We start from the raw sequence: 21,518 nt of genomic DNA, 5'->3' as shown, positions 1-21,518 counted from the left end.
CATCTTATTAAATTCCACTTACTTATATGCTTATTAAAGAATAAGTGTTATATGTATGTCTAATGTTTAATGGGGTTTTCCATATTAAATCATCACTATAATAAGTTGCCCGAGCTGTAGGGTTGTACTTTGAAACCACCCTAACATCACGCCACGCGCGTTTTGACTACCTGGCTTCTACATCATGTATAATTAAACAGCCCTAGATCGATATTACAACTTCGAAGGTTTTATAACGTTTTATTATTGGCATTAAACAGTATTCCTTGTTCGTTCACTCGCTATAATAAATTTAATTTATTTTACGTAATATAATGAAATGCGTGAAAAAAAAATATTTTGTTTTTTGTTAGACATGATATAATAATATATAAATTATAAACTTTATTATGGATGAATTATAGGATGGTTTGACGGATGGTTGGATGGATGAAAGTAGAGATAGATATGTGTTCATAAGAAAAATATATTAATATTAACAGTGCGTTTCATCACACAGACCAGGTGTGTTAGACGGTGCCAGGTGTGAGCTGCCGTTGTTGAATGTCTGAATTATCTGACAAATAATATTGGACTATTCGATACATTAATTATTTATAAAGATGTTTTATAAACCTTATTTATATTCCGTATTCTTCTCATATTGAACGAGAGCTGGGAAATATTTAATCGAGCTGTATTATAACTGATATATCGATAAGACCTCCTTAGATTTATTTACGTAAAATAATAAATATAATTAATAATAGAAAAGCGCGTTGTATCAATAGAGCTTAGGTTTCTTTGATAAACCGACATCCCCAAAAACTAAGATCAACTATCAAGGTCAATGAGAATTACGAGTTCCCTAACGAACTCACTAAGATTAGGTTCGTCGTGAGTTTGTACGCGGTGGAAGAAGGGGCGGGAGGTTTAACAGCAAAATTTTTCTATAACCTACTAAAAGACTTGGGCCTTTCCAGAACTAACATCAATATATTATTAGAACGTACTTCGAAGGCAGCCCTAGTAGGTTCGTTATAAATTTGGTTACGTAGAGAGAGGAGTTTGGACGGTGGAGGAGAGCATTAACGTGCGTTAGATAGGAGCTTCTTAAACCTACACCTTTTGCAAATCCCAGGCACTGTTAAAGCTCCTTTCCCTGCAAATCCATGGACCCAGCAACCTCACGGCGAATCCGTGCTGAGAAGTTTCGTCTTTATTTCTGTATTTTAATTTCAGTTATCGGATTCGTATATTCCGATATAATAGTTTCAGGAAGTCACTTTACAATATTTATTTCATATCATAACTAATTTTCTTTCTACGTTTACTGTGTTATATCATATGGAAGACGGAGTAATGATTTAGAAGATATTGTTTCGTAGTTCAAACATAGAAAAAAAAGATATATTTTTTTGGATTATTAATGATATATTTAATGTACTTTTGCAATAATTGTTATCATGAAAACAAAACTTACAGCGAATAAACACGAGCTAAATAAAAATATTAGTTTTATATTATTAATCGATCAGTCTATTAAATGTACTTATTTTTTCTTTTATTGAAAGTTGCGCCATTTTTTTTTGGATTAATAGCATTTTTTATGAAAATACTGACTTAAAAAAGAGATTGAATAGGTTTATACTATTTTATATATTATAAAAAAAAAAAATGGTATGTCATATTATTAATGATACATTATTGTTAGCGGTTTCAATACTTTAGGATGAAAAAAGTATTTGTTTCTGTTGTCGGCTAATTGTAAAATAGATATATTACACTGAGTGCTCTACTTGTGAATTCGTATATCAGCTATGAAATAAGTTTGTAAACGATGAAAAATTAGATTTTTTAAGTCATTGTTAATAAATAAAAGAATGTTAAAGCAGGAAGAGATATTATTAAGTTAAAAGATGTAATAATGTTGTTTTAGTGACAGATCGTTTACTATAACAGGGGCTGAAATTGCAACAGATTTTTATGCAGGCGCTGTGTAATTGGTCAGCAATTATAAGGTTACGTCAAAATGAACTCAAAAAAAGTTTTGAGGATTTTTTTAAGAATTTCAATAGCCTGTTAGTTTAAAGTGTTTTAGACGCTTTATTTTAGCAACAAGCGTTTAAAGTAGCTAACAGTACTAGTTGATTCTATGTGGTTGTTAGAAGACTAATTAATACAGACAAAAAAAATAATTCAGTTTCCTTACAACTAGGTTCTTAGTACTTTTATAGTTGTTAATGTTAATGCATAGATAAGATGAGAATCCCAAATATCTCTTCCAAGCTTTAAACAATTTGTAAATTATGACCATTAAATTCTTGGGTAGAGCATACATTTTTTAGGTTATATATATATAGCACGGATAGTTTTAAAGATTAAATACTTCTACAGGTCTTGATGTTGCACAGCCTTAATGTTTTACGACACGGCTTAAACATTAATAATACTAATTATATTTTATGGAATAAACATAATTAAGTAAAATTTTACCATATTTTCAATAAGGTATATTGTAAAATAGTTCTTTCGTATTGTGTTATAATAAAAAAAATTCTAAAACTATGTTGTATGTATTGAACTTCTTAGTCTCATCCAGCCGAGCAAATAGGTGAGATGTTTTAATTCATTATCGTCAAATGGTAATTTGTAATCTATGATACTGTACTGCTGTAATTTTAATTTAAAATACCACGTTAGAATGTATAACTTTTACTGTAGAACACATTTGTTACGTATAGTTTTTATTTTTATTTTAATTTTGAGTTACATACACACATTCATTCATAGAAGATAGCTGATAGAGATTTCAGAAGAAAGAAGCAATACACACTTAAAACATTGCTAAATTTGTTACTGAAATATTACACACTTTAATTATGATTCTCGCCGTAATACATAAAGTTAATCGAGGCAATATTGTAGAAATGTCGAATGAAATTATAATGTACATTTTAGACGACTGATAAATTAACGCTCAGGAGTTATACTACTTTCTAATATTTTTTCTTTCTGTAATCCAACACATCAAACCGAACAAGGTACGTAGTAAACTGAGAGGTTTTGGTTTCATTTAAAATGACTGCCGAGGTTGACGCTGGAAATAAAGAAGATTGCTGGAAATTCAGACGACGGCAACGGCCTAGCAAGCCCAGCTTGGTATTTGTTGCACTGATAGTCCAACAAAGAAAAATACCCCCGGTCCGAGAGGAGGGGCGAAAGATCTGTCCACCAGTCGATTTAAATGGCGAAAATGGAATGGATTTGAAATGCCCTACGTATGGGAAAAATTACAAGAGACGAGCCTGGTATATTAAATATCTAAAAACACATAACGTGTTGAAGCACGACAATCGTCGGTGAGTTCTTAAAATTTTACTTCGGATAGAGTTGACCCTCATGTGAACCATTGACTGGAAACACCAGGAGTGCATTATCATCCGGATACTTCTAACCATTCCAAACATAAAAATATTGACTTGGCAAGTTCACGACGATAATTTAGCGGTCCTGTTATAACATCCGGGCTCGAAGCAGGAATTGAACTCGCGAGTAGAAACTTTCAAAATACACTTTATGACTACTTAAATTACGCTCGCAAAACCAAAGAAAATTCTTTCAAGATAAAAATGAGGAGGAAGAAATGGGAATTTATGAGAAGTCTACGTCAATACGTGGCAATCCAAAGCCCTAGGCGACAGTCATCTTAGTTATCGTCTAGCTAGGGCGTTAAGATCAATTCTAAAATTGATTCATGGATATCGTTTCAAATCACAGAAATTGACGTTCATTTTGGCCGGGCAAAACATGAAGTAGATTTTGATGAAAACTTTTTTGAATATTCGAAAACCATTTTTAAGAAAGAACGCTTCGACTTCCACGGCATTTCATCAACGGTAGAGGAAATAAGTAGTATTTAAAAAAATTTCATCGGTTCGAAGACATCTCATAAATATATACCGGAATTTCTGGTCAAGGAAGCAAATCCCGGAGTTCTTCAGGAAAGCAATTTTTGTCCTCATTCCCAGAAATGATCGATTTACTGATCCAAAAGATACTGGGCAGATAGCCTTAACCAACAAGGTTCTACAAACTTAAAAGAGAGCTTAAAAGGTGCAATGAAAAGTGACAAGCAGACGAACGCGTTCGGATCGATACAACATGAATTAAGAGGGTATAATTTTCCAACATTAGTTAGTGATATGATCGCGTCATATTACTCAAAATTAAAGTTTTCTATAATAACTACAGAAGGCCCTTCAAAAACATTGAGTTACAATCTAGGACTACATATTTCAAGGTTGTTGCTTATCTCCAATAGTATTTAATATTGTAATTAATATCTTCATAGATAAAGTAAGAAGTAACGAGAAGAAATAGGGATATCGGTTCAAGTTCAGTAATAAATACGCAGAATATATTTTAGCCTTCCCTGACGATCTCGCAATACTGACACGTAACCTTAAATACTGTCATGTACTGTTGGATGAAGTGGATATTCTGTGAGTGGACGGATGGATTGAGGACAAAACCAAATAAATGTTACTATGACCAAATATATCAATAGGTTGTACACCAATTATATTATTATGGTTATTTTATAGAAAATTTGTAGGTTAGAAACAGTTTTTGATTTTTGTTCGGCTATCCGTCTGTAGTGACTTTATAAGCCAAGTGATTTATTGAAATATAATTCTCATACTGCTTTTAAAATTGACTCCTTTCAGAAAGGCACAACAAAAAAAGACTGTAATCAAATGTATTTAGACCCTGTTTCTTATATATATGTACAAAACTATTGTATTATCAATCTCATAAAAAAAATCCTTTATTATTTCATACTTATTTTTCTTTAAGTTAATGCGGTTGTACTTAATTTTAAATTATTGTCTCAAATAAGAAAATATCATAAGCCATTTTTTTTAATAAAACAATATACGAAATTGAAATATGCTCAGCTGAGTGGTGTCCTATTGAATTATTTATTAAGTCGCTTCCAGAAAAAATATACAGATAGATCAAAGATACATCGTAAATTGAATTTAAGCTCACTGGCTTATATATTTTATGTCAATGATACTGACGCTGGCTACCTTCGGTTGGGAAGTAGGGTAAGGTATTTTATTATAACAGTTGAGTGCCTGTGGTGTTACGATATTAAAGATTTCTTACCGTAACTATTTCCGTTGCTCACTATTTTTTCGAAGGAAATTATATTTTTGCTATTTCAAAGAATATGTCAAATGTACATGAATATTAATTGAAAATATTACAATTCTAGATACTCTTGTAAGTTATTAATCGATTGTTCTTGTTTTTGGTGATTAAGTCGTCTTTATAAGTTTTGTTTAAGTCGATTTTAAATGTGCTGTGTACATTAACCGAAAAAACTATTATATATATGTAAATATCAGACGCCCGTTTACGATATCTTAGATTTTGTGACTACATCACTTTTAATTTTTACTCATGGTATTTTTTTTTATCTATTTACTTAAATCACACAGATATTCAGATATTGTGGTCTCTAAATAAATGTACCTATTTATAAAAATATCAAAGATTTCAAAATTCCTATTCACGTTTACAATAGTAATTAACAAACATTTTCACTAAGTTTTTTCTAAGTAGAAATAGTTCTCTCGTTCTGTTGATGAAATTCGGCGCCAGGTTTGACGTTTCAGTAATTGCTTTTCTAATAACAGAAAACGAGGTAGGGGAGGTAATTCTGCACATTGGAATTGACTTACAATTCAGGAAATTTATAATACTGGCATGATTTTAGGTAACGCTGTCTCATCGGTAATTTGTTTAGTAAATAAAAATTTATGGTATGTGATAAATATGTTTATAATAAAAAAGTAGACAAAATATAACTGCTTTTAATTTTATTAACTTATAAATTATTAACGGTCAACCCTTAGCTAACAATGTAGAAGCGATATGAATTTTATTTGCCTTTATTCAAATTAGGTAAAATTGCAATATAAGTTCTCATAATCTGAATTACGTCATTAACATTGAGCTTAAACAATATTGTTATTAGATAAGCAATACTTTTTTTTTATCAGACGAGAAATTGACGAAGGTCAGATTAATTTTCAAATAAAGAACCGGCTATTGTTTTTGTTTCTAAGAACATTTGAACCAACCTTACTTAATCGAAAAGGTTTTAAAATCTCACTTCACTTCACTTTCCTCTCAATTGCTCTTTGTAATTTTTATTTGCAATTGCAACTTGATTTTACAGAATTATAAATTTAGTTCAACAAAGCCAATAAAATAAAAAAGTTCAGGAGATTATTTCACTTCTGAAACCCTCTAGAGTATACAAGAACTCACTCACTCATTCACTCCTTTACAAAAACTCACTCACTATTAAGGTTACAAGAACTCACGCTTTGACAGAGAGGCATCATTACTTTTTATGATTTTTACCATAAATTTTCAAATTAAACGGTCTATAAGAAACCTTTACAAAAAGGTTTTCATTTAGCTGATTTTCTAATAAAGTAAATTAAATCCGATGAATGCTAACACAACTTCCGAGTATTGATTGAATAGGGTCTGTATTCGATCTTGACCTGGTTTGTTACGACCCTAAGGCTCATTAATAAACCAGGGTCGTAAGTCCGTATTTTCTAATGATATCTTAGATATATATTCTGATAAAATCTTTCTGTTCTGATTAAAATCTTTCATTGATTTCTCCTTTATCTCGATCCCAAATGTGGTTTTCGAATTTATCTGTTATAAAAACTTGTAAATACTAAAATAAGAACCCTTTTAGTTTAGATCTTAAAAGTTATCTGAAACGAGATGTATGTTTTCAGTATATTATAACATATAGGGTTGTATATTATACGTATAGTGTGAAATATTAGAAGGGTTCAGTGTGTTGAAATGGAAAAAGTTTAATTATTATCAACCTCTTTTTTTTTAATTCATGAAAAAGTTGAAACAATGATAATTTGTGTGAACGTTTTAAAACGCAGTATTCGCTGGAGCGCTGGCATTTAATTAGAAAATTTCGGAAAATTTAGGATATTAAATTCGTATCTTTAATTTTACGGTAATAAAAATATATATATATATAGTAATAATATTCTACTAGATATTAATTTCATTTTACGTACCTTTTAGTGTACAAATACACATAGTAAATAAAATATTACATGGTCTTGGCTACTCCAGCGATCATATTTAACTTTATCCCTACTTTCAGGCTGAATGTAATGCAACATGTGCTAAGTGGAGAAAAAAAATTGAGGTTATGCAAGAAAATTATCTGTCACCATATACATAAATATATATGTAAGCAAAACAAATTGTGTTCATCTAATTTTAAAGGCGTATTTACCTTAGGTTGAAATATTTATACAAAGTTAAATCCTTAAACAAACTCAATTTGAATGTATCTTATTGAATAAATAAGTTATCTATTTAATGTTGATCCGTTCAGTTCGTGATTGAGCCGCTCTGATACCTTTATAGACTATAGAGTAAATAGCGATCACTTTATGAGATACTTGTAAGAATGTTTCGTGCAATAAAGACGGTGACCCGACGTCTCGGCGCCGACACCCTCCCCGACGCTACAAACATTATCCATTACAAATATATTAGTTTATATATGTATTTACATTGTTGGAAGATTTCATGTTAACAAAATATAAAAATTGTACCACACGTATACAAAATATCTCGTAACAATAGCGCTCTGTGAAAAACAGATCCATAAAAAGCATTTTCGAGACCAAAAAAAAACCTTTTTCCGCGGAATATTACGTTATGAACAAGATAATATAATAATTCAGATATTCTGGCTCTAACTTTTGTTTAATTTTAATGTAATGATTTTTGATTAGACTTTTTTTTTTGACCAAATATCCGTATATAGAGGTTTTACTAACGACAAGTCAAATATATAATATTTCTCATATTGTTATATATTTTTCTTTGTCTTTATCTTTATAAACTAGTAATTACCTTATATAAGAGTAGTTAATCCAATTTTCACCAAAGGTTCATTAGTTTTTATGTCTCTTTCTATATTATTGTGTATGCGGATCGTTTCTGTCAATCTGTTTGGTGATTGATGGCGCAAAAATAATTAGCAGCCCGCTGTGGTATAAGGGATGGACATATTTGAAATACTTTCTCCATTACTTTTTCTATGCCCAATAATCCGACATAGTTATCTAGTAGTATAATACAAAATGAAATTAGGTCATATGTAAAAAAACATATAATACAAAGGCATTGTAAGTTTTTTATGGGTCCTTTTGTTGAAATCACTCCTAACTTTGAGGTGTGGTAAATTGGATAGCACGCGGAACCCCTTTACTTGACACCCCCTCGCTCAAAGCATACCTACCCACAGTAGATCTATAGCGTCATTCGCTTTGACATACGTATGTCTAATTTCAAATAAATTTATACCTCTCGTAAGTATATTGAAAGTAATCGTTCCAGAGCAATGTTTGTGGTCTACGTATTTTCTTAAATTATTCTACTACCGTAATTATGAAGTGAAATCAAAATTTTAACATAAATATATTGGAATATTCTGAAAGTCTTTCATTTACATGTCAAATATTTACATGAGAAACACGTTATGTTCATACTTAGCAGAAAGTTTAATCACTTTTATAATATATGCAATGTAATTTATGACTTTATTAGATAGAATAATGTAAATATCGATCTTTTTAGCGGTGGAGTAACGTTCGTTGAATAATTTACGCGTTTCAAAGTAGCAATTTCCTTCCGCCTGTTTAAGCTTCGCAATTTTGTACACCGAGCGAAAACACGATTTCAATATTAAATTTCAAATTATAATGAACTTACTCCGAAACTTGATTAAGTTCGCTGTCGCTTTAAAACTTTATTTAAACTGTTTTTGTTTAATAAGGTGAACATTGTTGGAGATCGCTTATGATGAAGCGTAGGGATGTCGCTTGCAACTTGCAGCGCTGTATACGATTGTAGTGCTACGTGAAAACGTATTGAATGCATCAATCGTGTATTGTGTATTTAAATCTCTTGGTACGGCTGGTTGGTGGCAGACGGGTAGCTCGAGCGACCCACTTCGCGCACGTTCGATGTTGTGCCCGCCGTCGGCCGCCCAGAATAGACGCAGCACGTGCGTCCGCCGCGACAAACGTCGCGCGTGCTGCGCTCTCCCGGCTCCTGACGCGGGACATCGCGAGTTCGTACACGACAGAAACAAAACGTAACGTTGTGATTTAATAGTGAATTCTCTTCCCTCCGTCTTAACCGACATCGGTTTTATAATAAAAAAATTATTTATAGATCGTTCGTTAAAGTTGAATCGTATATGCTTTCCTATCGTAGTGGCCTTGCACGTTATCTCGCACCGACGAAAGCTTACTGTCACGTTTTGATAGTTGTGATTGTTCTATTTATGTAAAAAAAAAAAGTTTTCAAAAGATTATAAATTGTTAATTGTTGTGTGTTGTTAGAAAAGTTATATATAACGCAACGATGTGCCTTATTCAGTAATATAACATTTGTTACTCCGCTCGTATATCCGACGTTAAGTGCGTGTGAGACTGAGTCAGAGCCAAAAATGAAGTGTTGTAAATTCCTTGTGTTTTTGGTGTTTCTGCTGTTACCAGAACCAGCACCCGCCTGGAGACCTGATACGTATGACATGATATCTTACCTTATATTGCCTCTTACGATTTTGAAATCCCTTAGAGTAAAGAGTGAGATTATATGTATAGTCAGTTTAATATCTGTGTCATTATCTATGTGTACATAGGAATAATTTATTAGTACAAGGTTATGAATGGAATATTATTTGGACGAATTCCCTCGCTTACTGAAATAAACATGGACCAAATTTGAATTCGCATTTCATAGTGAACCGCAAGGGAAGTATTTAAGCATATTTGGCGGAACGCTAGATTTAAACAGGGGTAATTGAAAATATCACAACTTCGTGATATCAGCATATGCAAGTTCAATCAATTTAAAAAGATCAATAAAATTGAAATATGTGTCGCTAGATGGCGTTTACAAAAATAAAATTTAAGGCTCAGTTTTTTTTTTCTAATAGATATAATCAGGTACCAAAAACATAATCTAGTTAGAAAGTTGCTGTTTTAAATTTAACTATATAGGCATTGTCTTTATTAAATTTATTGGGATATTCCTGTGTAGACTATTATCAGTAAAACATGTAGTATTAATTTTAATTATTTAAAATAGAAATTTTTCAATAAAGTTAGTGGTTATTGAATAAGATTTAGAACATTTTGTTGATATTCAAGAAAAATTACTAAAAGAAAAAGAGAATATTGGAACAATCGTGATGACAAACACATCCCATAGCGAACAAATTGAAGCAAGCGTTTGTTATATGGTATTGTTATAATATACTGATAATAATGAATATGCCAAAAATTATTTGAACTTTGTTTGACAGGAAGGAGAATAACTCCTTCCTGGAGCGAAACCTAATAGATAGAGTTGGGTTGTCACTAATCAATAATATATGAAGAAAAGTGAGTCGCATACTCGTACTAACACATCAATAAAAGCAAAACAGACCATTGTGACCGAATGTTATGTTACCAGACAAAAATATTAGCATTTTGTCAAAAATTAACTTTAATAGAGCCCGATAGTGATTCAAGCAATTATTGAGAAAAGAACAAAGTATCTATATCACCTGTTCTGTGCCAAAAGCTGATTATTTTTTTTTATGTCTCTTCTGAATTTGTAACCGATGATCAGAATGAAAAAGGATATAGAAAAGAAGGAATTTATTATTTGCATAGTTATGAATACGTCTTCTGAGGTTATAAAGTTTTCGTTTTAAAATTGCCTGTAAACGGAAATCGTTAATTTATTTGTTTATAAATCGAAAATGTATTACTTCCAGTTCACTCGGGAGTGTTTGATGGCAAGTTATGTAATGTTATTAAGTAAAAAAGAGGGTTATCAATAGACTAGGAGTTTTAGAGAACTCGGAGTTTAGAAAGGTAAAAATATATATATTTGGAAGGGTTTATTTCAACGTTATATAAAAATTACCGTAACATATAAGCATAGGGCCAATAATTTGTTGAAATATTCTACTTCAAATATTTGTTTTCCATTGTAAGCACTAATAAGATATAATAGTTATATTCTTAATTTTTTTTTAAAACTATTGTATGTAAAATATTGTTGAGAGTTAGTATATAGTATAATATAATATAGAAGTGTTACAAGCCTAAAGGTGATTACTTTTTATACGAAGTTATAATGAAGGTTAAAAACTAAAAGGTTATCCCTTATTATTAAAAGGAACGGCATCTTAAATCTCATTTCCAGACAGCCGAATGTTACAACGTATTTATAGCTTTAATTAAAACAACTTTATTGGTACACGAAAAAATACAATGTGACTTGGTTATGGCATGGTTATTTCGTCTCCTAAAGAATTTATATTTTTAATATATTTATTATTTATTTAGATGAATGGCCTAAGTCTCGAATCCTACTTGTAAATGCAACTGAAAGATTACGGGTGATTATTTGGTTTATTGTAATATAATCACTTCTTTAATCATAACATGTAAGAATAATAACATACAAATAATAGAAAGAAGCAAAAACAGAAAGAATATTTTTTTTCTGTAAAAAAATTAGTAGATTATGCATAATAAATAAAATGATTACTTGGACAATAACCGAAGAGAGTTGGCACCGCCTTGCTAGCCTATGTTGGACAGCCAATCGTTGTACACCGTACTCCTACTCAAAGGTCAACCGTAATGCGACATGCGATAGATGGACAAATAAAGTTTGCGCGGTGCGAAAATACTCTAAAGTAATTATAATAACTAGGTAGCAGTTGCAAAGGATTTATTATATGAGATGAAACTTTCACTGCTAAGCCCATTGTTTAACATAAAGCTTTTAACAACAAGAAATAGTCTAACCAATATTTTTTGACAAATCGTCCAAATATAAATTGTTAATGCATGTCATTAATATCAGATATATATAGACAGGTAAGTATTTAATGAATCGTATTAATTTGTACTTGGTGAGAGTAATTTTGAAGAGGTTTTACTCTTATTTGCTAATGTTGTATTGAAAATAATATTTCTAAATAAACCTTTATTTTGTTATGTCATAATGTATTATAATTTTAATTTCCTATCTCTTTGCTGATCTTACGTATAACTGAAATTTATAGGAATAGTAGTTCAGTTTAAAGAATCACTCACCTGAAAAATAAGCGAACAGCTCTGAAAGCGAAGGCTAAGCGTAAAACTTGACTTGTTTGTCGAATTGCAAAAACTGTTACAATCGTTTGCTTACTGACAAGTACATTTTTGAGAACATAATTGGGAGTTAAGAGAATACAGATGATTTAAGTTATAAGAATTCTCAAGCATTCTTATTATTATTTTTATGCATATACATAACTTTCGTGATAAATATAGCCATAGCCTTCAAGGTAAATATAAAACTTTAAATTTTTTTATTAAATGCCAACCAATACGTAGATAACTTTAGGCAACAAACGACAAGGGTATAAAGTAGAAAGGCTAATTACAAAAAATATATCTATTTCAATTTATATATATATCAAGAAGCTATTTATTTTATATATTGAACTGACTTTATTTATAATTTCAGTACACAATTTGTAACAGAGTTTGAGTGAGAGTTAAATAATTATAAACATTAATTAAATTAGGGTAAAAGAATGGGCAAGAACGTTGGGCGACGAGCTGTGGCGGCTAAGCGAATCATTGACAAACTCAGACCAGATTAGAATTGTAAGTATAACTCGCTTAAGTTATTCATAATAACTTAATTAAACAACCAACCTATTACTTGAAAATACAGAAACAAATTAAAAAACAACATTTACCAACACTATATCAGCGTGTTACGTGATATTACAGCTGGGCGCTTCATAAAAATAGTGATTCATTGTTGCGCAGGGTGAAATTGAAAGAGTTTATTTGATTATGCATATACCTCGGGACCATAAAATACTATTATTTATAATATGTACATTTATATTCCACAATTATTAGAAGATTCAAAAGGGTTTAACAAGAGAAATAAGAAGAAAGATTTATAACTACAAAATCAGGGTCGAAATGTATTAAATATTTACCATATATAGGAATTATAATTCAATATAAATATATATATATATATCTTTTATCAGAGTTATTATTATGTTTATCAGTAAACCTACTTTTAGCAACGGGAAAATTGTCGTGGGGTGGAATTTTCACTCTAACATTTTCAAGTTCACATTTTTATCACTAGATTGCGTTTTCATTAACTAAAACATTTAAAATAAATAACCCAACACACTTGTATAATAAATAATAATCAAAAAAAAGGTTTACACTTTAAATTACCTGTTGAATTTAATGTAAAATTTACAGAAATATAAGCAAATGAATGCCAGTGTGAAGAAAAAAGATGGTAAACAAATTTTGGAGTCCTCTTTGCGATCTGTAAGCACGATGCTTACAAGAAAAATTAATGCTGTGAAGGTATGATCGTCATTTACATCGAAACTTATTTAAAGTAATATATTCTATTTTCAAATTATATTAACTACAAAATATAATATATGTATATATATATAAACAGTTTGTGTATTAATAAATATATGTTATTCTGCGTTATAATAATGTCAGTAATATCTAACCTAACATTGTCACGTGTTCAGAAATAACAGCTTACTTGAATCTTTTTCATTTTGGGACGTCGAAATTTAGTGCATTCATGCGACGGCGGAGCGCCTAGCGTCGGAATTCAATTACACGATGATAAAAGACAAAGAGAATTTGGATTTTGAATATTGTTCAGCGAAGTATTCCGATTTTTACTACGAGGATGGTACGAAACTAGAGAGGAAGTTCGATGTGCCTAAATTCGCAAAGAACAGTACACATTACACTAGCAACACCTTGGAAAAGGATTCACATTTTTATGACATCAGCGTCAATACTAGTATAAGCTGTATCCATGTTCCAACAAATATATTTTATCAAGGTAACATTACTATAAATGTCAATATTAAATACGTATCAGCTTTCAGGTGCCAAATTTATTATATCTTATAAATTTTTCGCAGAGGATGATGCACTCGCTGCTATATTGTGGTCAGAGAAGCTGACGGAAGTTTTTACAAATAACTACAAATCCGATCCATCATTGGTTTGGCAATACTTTGGGAGCGCGCACGGCGTACTTCGCTTCTATCCCGGAATGCCCTGGAATATCAACGAAATAGACACATATGATTGCAGGGTCAAGTCTTGGTACATCGAAGCAGCAACGTGTTCAAAGGATGTCATCATTTTGTTCGATGTGTCTGGGTCTATGACGGGTTTTAAAAATTACGTAGCAAGAATAACTCTCAGTTCACTGTTGAAGACTCTGTCTAACAATGATTACGTAAATGTATACACGTTTAATGCGACCACCAAAGAAACTGTCAAATGTTTTAAAGGCCTCGTTCAGGCTACACCGGAGAATATAAATACTATAATCAACGCCCTGGAACCGAAGGCAAATGGAAAACATAAAGTTGGTTTGGAAGGAAATGCTAATCTAACTACGGCTTATATCGCCGCTTTTACGACACTTAAAGAAGTAAGTTGAGCCAAGAGCGGTTAGGCTTAGAATATAATATGATTATTATTAAAATATATATATCTTAACACATTTGTAATGAGGGATTCGTTCCATTTATGAAGAGATACACTTACTGATTTAGAACATATATTTTCAGTAACGTTACTATTTGTAAAATTAAGGTCTATATAAAATAAATTTCATATAGATATTTATATATAATCACGGGCTTTACTAAGGAGATTATTCAAGTTGATGTAAAAATAGCTCGTTTAATTCAAGAGAACTTATTTTCATTCATCTTACAAAATTTATTCAGTGGCCGGTAAAAGGGAACGCTCCGTCTTTTAAATTAAGCCACATTTGGCGAAACAAGCAAAACTTTTCTCGTTAGGCGTCGTTAAAAATATGCCGTAAAAGACCTTAATACGCTAATCAAAATGATTTATCAGGCTCTAGTTAACAGCCTAATTAACGTAAACTGTAACAGAATTGGCAAAATGGCCGTTCATTTAATTTTAATAAGTATATTACAAGTACGATAACTTTAGTTATCTAGTATAATTACCACTAAATAGAGATAAAATAGAAGCACTTTAAAGCTGTTTCCTATTAGTTTTTAGGTCAAGTGCTTTGTGATGTACTGAATTTTTTTGCTCTCATGTAATAAAGTCTCATACCAAATGCATAGCTTTCACTTTTTTCATATGAGAAAAGATATTCAAAAATAGAACAATGTGCTGTATAGTTTTTACTCGTTACGTTTTAGAGGAGGACAAAGTGCAACGTGAGCAGCACTCAGGGTTGTAACCAATTGGTGATGCTTATAACGGACTACGTGCCGGGAAATTTGACGGAAGTCTTTGAAGAATATAACAGAGAAACTGTCGGTAACAACACATATATACCGGTGAGGGTATTCACTTACCTCATTGGTAAGGAGGTCACTAATGTCCAGGAAATAAAGTGGATGGCTTGCCTTAACAGAGGTTTGTATGCATTATGCAATTATCTATTTTATTTACATATATTTTAAATTTATTTTGACAATCTTTATTTTCATACAATATTATACTTATAGGTCCGCAATTGTTTTTAACGATGAATTCAATATCAAAACAATATAACAAAAACGATATTGTGTTTGATTTAATGTTTATAATGTTCTGATTAAATATTTTAGAAAATATTTTTTAAATCATATAATAATCGTATATCTAGGTTACTTTGTGCACATTCACTCTGTGGAGGAGGTGCAGCAGCAGGTGTTGAAGTACATCAACGTGATCGCTCGCCCCATGATTTTGGCCGGGGAAGATCCTCCTCCCACCTGGACTCACGCTGATATCGATTACACGGTACGGTACCTTTAAATATATCCGTTTACGACCAACTGCGAGCAGCTGTCTCAAACAATGTGTTGAGACTAAAGTACTGGCAAGAAATGAAATAAAGCAACATCTTCATAATATACATAAAACATTACTTTAGTTTTGCTTTTTATAATTAATAATTATCTATTTTATTAACCTAATGTTTCTGTAAATGTGTATACAATACAATTTCAAATATGGAACACAAAATATTTGTTACATTGTCTCTTACTTGCATAATGGAGCCATTAGAGATGGAATGTTTGAATAAATAAGGGGCTGCTTGTTTATCTGATAAGGTTGTTCAACACGATATCTGATAGATAAATAACTGTATTCCAAAATAAATTTCTGTTGTATATTCGCTAGCTATCAGATGACAGGTAATCTTTGAGGAAAAAAAAAATATTACTATAATACATTTCTGTTCATCCCTTAATCATAAATAACTTAATTTTGTTTAAAATTTTTAACATCAAAGTGATATATGTATTTTCATGCCACCAGAGGACTGTGAAATGGGACGTGAGTGGAGACGTCAAGAAGGTAAGCATATGAATTAAATCATTTTAAAACAGTTATAATACCTGAAATACTATTTTGCATATAAAATAAAACTACAAAATTAAATCCTTCTTAACTAAAACTAAACCAATTATTTTATTTAATGCTATAACTGTACTTACGAATGAAAGACTCAAGAGCCCCTTATAAGCTCACATGAAGCGTCCAAAGTCTTTTGAAATACACCTTTGAAGCGAGAATGTGTCTCCGGTTTTTTCTATTCTTATGTGAAATGAAAAGAATATGAAATGTTCATATTCTAAAGGGAAGAAAAGTTGAAATAGTACTATTTTTGTTTTTTTTTTATTATTTGAATTTTCTTTGTGTGTAAATGTGTAAATGTGTTGAAGTTATTTAACTTAATTTGAAAACTACCCGACAGAACTTTGATTACACTTATAGACCGTTTTCTGAATATGCGTACTGATAAATTAAATAAGCTTTGTAATATTTGAATTTTCGTTCACAGCCCGACGAAGATAAATTGGTAGCATCTGTTGCCATACCAGCCTTCGACTATAGGAATAATAAATTATACAACAACGCTAGACTACTTGGAGTTGCCGGCACGGACGTTCCCATTGATAGTATAGCAAAACTAGCTCAGCCACATCAAGTTTGTATAATTTGAACATAGAGTATACATTAGTCGATCTTTCTGCTTAATGAGAAATGTTCTGTATTTCAGTTAGGTGTTAATGGCTATTCATTTATCGTGAGCAATAACGGCTACCTGCTGCTACATCCATCGCTCATAGCAACGGTATGTATTTGAAAATGTCTGATTTGTTTGATACACAAATTAAAACATAATTAAGGATATATTTTTAGATAAACGATGAACTCCAAGAGAACTATAATAGCGTAGATTTCGTCGAAGTGGAACAGGTCGACGACGGGAAAGGTCCGAGAGAGTTGGGAGAGAAAATTAAAAATCTTAGAAAGAACTTGGTCAATGGAACTGACGGCAGTATGACAAATGTCGAAGTACTTTTTCATTACGATAATATGAGGTATTATCATGTCAATTTATCAGAATGAACATTCTTAAAAAAAAAAAACAATTAAAATTCCAAAACAAATGCCCACAAACAGTATTTTAAATTACACTTGATAAAACAATTCTCAATTCAGTCTCCCAGCACTATTTTTTGAGGACAAATAAAGCTATTATTTTCCGAGGAGCACTTCTCTGAATTGTTTGTGGAATTACAATGATAAAGCCAGAAACAAGATTTATTATGACTGTATAATCAATGTAAACAAAAGTATATTTGAATTATACCTAGAAATTCGCCACAATTATACACTACGGGGAATGTAATGCCGACATTCAGACAGCACAAGCAGATGTTTAGACAGTGTTTTTATCTTATTTATTTATAATTTGTATTCTCAGGAGAATAGCTCGAGTAAAACACGACTATTTCTTCAATAAATTAGAGGGCACGCCGTTTGCTATGGGAATTTCATTACCCATGGGCTATGGCGATACGGAACTCATGCTGAAAGACAATCCTTTGGAGGCTAAGCAAGGTCAAGAGCTTCTCGGGGTCAATGTCACGACTTATTTCAATTTCAATTACAGGGTTCACCCTGATTGGTTGGTTGCCTTATAATATTTGATTGGTCATTAGTGGATACCCTAGAATTTGCTTAATTTTAATGTAAAACTTACATATTTTTCAGGGTTTATTGTAAATATCATTACTTAGAAGGACATGAATCGGATAACGCGGAGGAAGAAATCTTCAAGTTTCTTGTAAATTTATCAAAGAATGAAATAGATATCACTAAAAAGCAATATGACGAAGAAACACAAAGTCTTCCATTTAATTACGAAAGTACGTGAGACAAAAAAATTTAATAGTAATGTAGTTGTCTAATGTAGTCTCATATTCGATTACTAATTTTAACGTACTTCTGTCCTTAGCACATTGCGGGACTACACCATTAGGTAAGGATGATTACTATTGCAACGAAGATTTAGTCAAACAATTAGTGTTTGATGCTAAACTATCGACTCCATACTTTAGAAGTTGGGACGCCACTCAAGAGGAACGAGACTTGGCTCAGAAGTACAATGTTAGCGTCCGTTTTATTGCCACATCCAGCGGCCTGACCCGCTGGCACTATGTGTTCGAAGATCATAAAAACGAATGGGTCGATGAATTTGGCAATAGAGCAAAAAAATACCAAGACAAGTTAGTATTTATTTGAAAATACAAATTTAAAAATCTTTCCTTTTAAATCAAATACCGTAACTAAATTACGAGACTTCCAATTGTCCTTAAATTACTGTGTTCACAGTAAATACAAATGTTAATAAATTTGATATACAATCTAGAAAATTTAAAAGTAGAAATATAAGTCATATTGGAATTGGACATTTTACGGATAGAATTTCATCATGATTAGACATTGAATGCGATTTAAATAAAAAAAATAATTTCTTGCACGATTTCGTGCAAATTTTTTAATTTCTGTTGTTTACAAAACTTAATTTGAACCAAAAGGTGAAACATTACAAGAAAACGGTTTCTTATATAAGCAAGGGAAAGGCTAAAGTAATGTGTAACTGTAAGAATATATAACTTTTACTTCCATTATAAAAGTCCATTTCTTTCCTCCATCAAAAATAGGTATGGTAATGTTCTCGTACTAATTACGTCGCGATTTAATTAAACTCAACATTTTAATTAAAAGCTCCGCGAACTCGACGATTTTAACGAAATGTTACGGACGATTTACGATAATGTGATAATATCGAAGCGTGGAAAATGTAAAAAATAACGTCAGGTATAATCTTAAGACTGCTTTTTTACTTGTAGCGTCTTCGGGGATGATTACTATAACGCCATAGAGGAAACCTGGTACAAAGCTGCTGTTTTGCAGCACATGATCGATAAGGAGTCGCTGGTTATAGCCACAGACCTGTTGATACTCGATGACACTATAAACAACAGGCCGGAGACGATTGAGAACAGTGACGGTGACATCACCGTAACGGCCAGCTACGCCATATTTTATAAAGATGGCAACTCTGAAACTCCGGCCGCGGTCGTTGGATTCCAGTTTTTATATTCCAGTTTATTTGATGTCTTTAAAAATATTACAAGATCCAGTCAGGTATTTGATGTCATTAGTTCCGACGCTACATAAATTGTATATAAATAATTTCCTGTCATAGTAGTACAGCTTTTTTAATGCCAAAGTTTAATTTGGGTTAGTCTTCATCAATATTATATGGTTTTATTGTTTTAGGAAATAACATGTGGCGATGGATACGACTGCTACGTGATAGACAGTTCAGGTTACATAGTCGTTACAATGGAACATCAGAAACAAAAACAGGCAAAAGTTGGAGACTTTTTCGGAGCTATTCAAAAGGAGGTTATGCAAAAGTTCATAGATAACAAGATATTCGACCATGTTGAAGTCTTCAACTACCAAGCGTTATGTCCATTGTCTATGATCAAGGAACCTAATTGCGCCCTATCATTGAATACGGTACAGCATCTTATAACAAAGTAAATATATATATGTTATGTTAAAAATATTTTTCATACATTACATTCTGGTTCTTTCAGCCTTTTAGCATAGTGACTACTTTTATGAAGTGGTTAGTAATGGAAGGCCTCATAATGATGTTTAACATTTTTAACTTCAGTGAATATGCATATTCAGCCACTGTTATAGATACTTATGACAGTTATGGTAAGTGTGACGTCCGACTGTTCAAACTTATTTGACGTATTAGCATTTTAACTTATATTTATATTAACGAGAAGTAACCAAATAAAAATATTTTTTTGTTGAAGTTGATGACTACACTACCTCAGAGTCGAATCCATATACAGACCCAACAACTAGCACTGAACCTCCACCAAAGGATACTACGAAAGACAAAGAGAAGCTATTCTCTTGCGATCATCGCATCACCCTGTATATATTGAACCAGTCCTACTTCTTAGGCAATATGGGTCTTTATCAAGTGGTATCAGAGGAGGAGCACGGTGATTGCCATCCGCCTTATTGGGCATCATTGGTTACGAAAACTAATATGTTACTAGTGGTGGTGCAAGCGGGACCTTGGGAATACAAGGATAATTGCGTGAAACCAATGGACACGAAGCCAGAACCGACAGCGGATTCCACAACGAGTCGCGAGCCGTGTCATAAGCTGGATTTAGGGAGATTAACTCGACGTCGTCTACAGGGGTGTTTTACGTACCACGATAAGGTAATTCTGTTACGGAAATATTACGTGAAGGTTATTAATCTTCAAGTAAATGTTCACTAGCAACGTTGTGCATTGTTATTTTGTATTAAATAAATTCAAGTCTATTACCGTTATACAAAAAAAAAAAAAACAAAACAGTAATAAAAGAGATGAGTTATAGTATACTTTTCTTTGTTTACTGTTAGTTGCTATTTAAAATTTACATACTAGAGAAATGACTAAGGTATCTTAAAGTTAATTTAATTGTTTACAGGAAGCGGACATAAACGAATGCGGTATTGGAAGTCACACAAGGGCAAATACCGTCACGTTAATGTGCACAGTTTTATTAAGTGTTTATTTTCAAAGATTTTTTTCGTGATGTTTTTAAAATGTAAATTTTGTAGCGTCCTATAGATTTTTACCTTACTTTGTATTTTCACAATAAAAATTATTTATTCTTGATGTGTTTATTTTTGGTTTTTGAATTATATACTAATGGCTCGACAATTTGATAAATCTTGATCTTGAATATTATTTATTCGATCCTTAGGAACTTACATATTAATAAAAGAAGAAGAAAGTTTCTATTTTGAAGATAAAAATTTCACAAAGTTCACAAAAAAAATAATTGAAAACCCTAAAAGGTAACAAAACTAGGTCTATTCTTAGTTACTAGAGTACTATTCAATGCCCTTAACACGTTGACCTACAAAATCATATGTTCCAATCGATGCGAATGC

The 21,518-nt window shown here is 31.6% G+C and overlaps 1 protein-coding gene across 1 annotated transcript; it reads left to right on the top strand.

The window, feature by feature from the left end:
- Window positions 1–9,150: 9,150 nt before the first annotated feature.
- On the top strand, window positions 9,151–21,240 carry LOC116778785 (voltage-dependent calcium channel subunit alpha-2/delta-3). Its single transcript, XM_032672808.2, has 19 exons — window positions 9,151–9,651; window positions 12,707–12,788; window positions 13,416–13,526; window positions 13,755–14,031; window positions 14,114–14,634; window positions 15,386–15,605; window positions 15,838–15,974; window positions 16,497–16,535; window positions 17,023–17,169; window positions 17,242–17,316; window positions 17,385–17,566; window positions 17,953–18,156; window positions 18,243–18,397; window positions 18,487–18,757; window positions 19,385–19,682; window positions 19,818–20,063; window positions 20,144–20,270; window positions 20,375–20,796; window positions 21,050–21,240. The coding sequence occupies exons 1-19, from the start codon at window positions 9,575–9,577 to the stop codon at window positions 21,155–21,157; spliced, it is 3,699 nt and encodes a 1,232-aa protein (XP_032528699.2). The 5' UTR covers window positions 9,151–9,574; the 3' UTR covers window positions 21,158–21,240.
- The last annotated feature ends 278 nt before the right edge of the window (window positions 21,241–21,518 follow it).

The sequence above is a fragment of the Danaus plexippus genome, chromosome 6, assembly GCF_018135715.1.
Source record: "Danaus plexippus chromosome 6, MEX_DaPlex, whole genome shotgun sequence".
Taxonomy (NCBI): domain Eukaryota; kingdom Metazoa; phylum Arthropoda; class Insecta; order Lepidoptera; family Nymphalidae; genus Danaus; species Danaus plexippus.
This window is presented reverse-complemented; position numbering and strand designations above follow the sequence as displayed.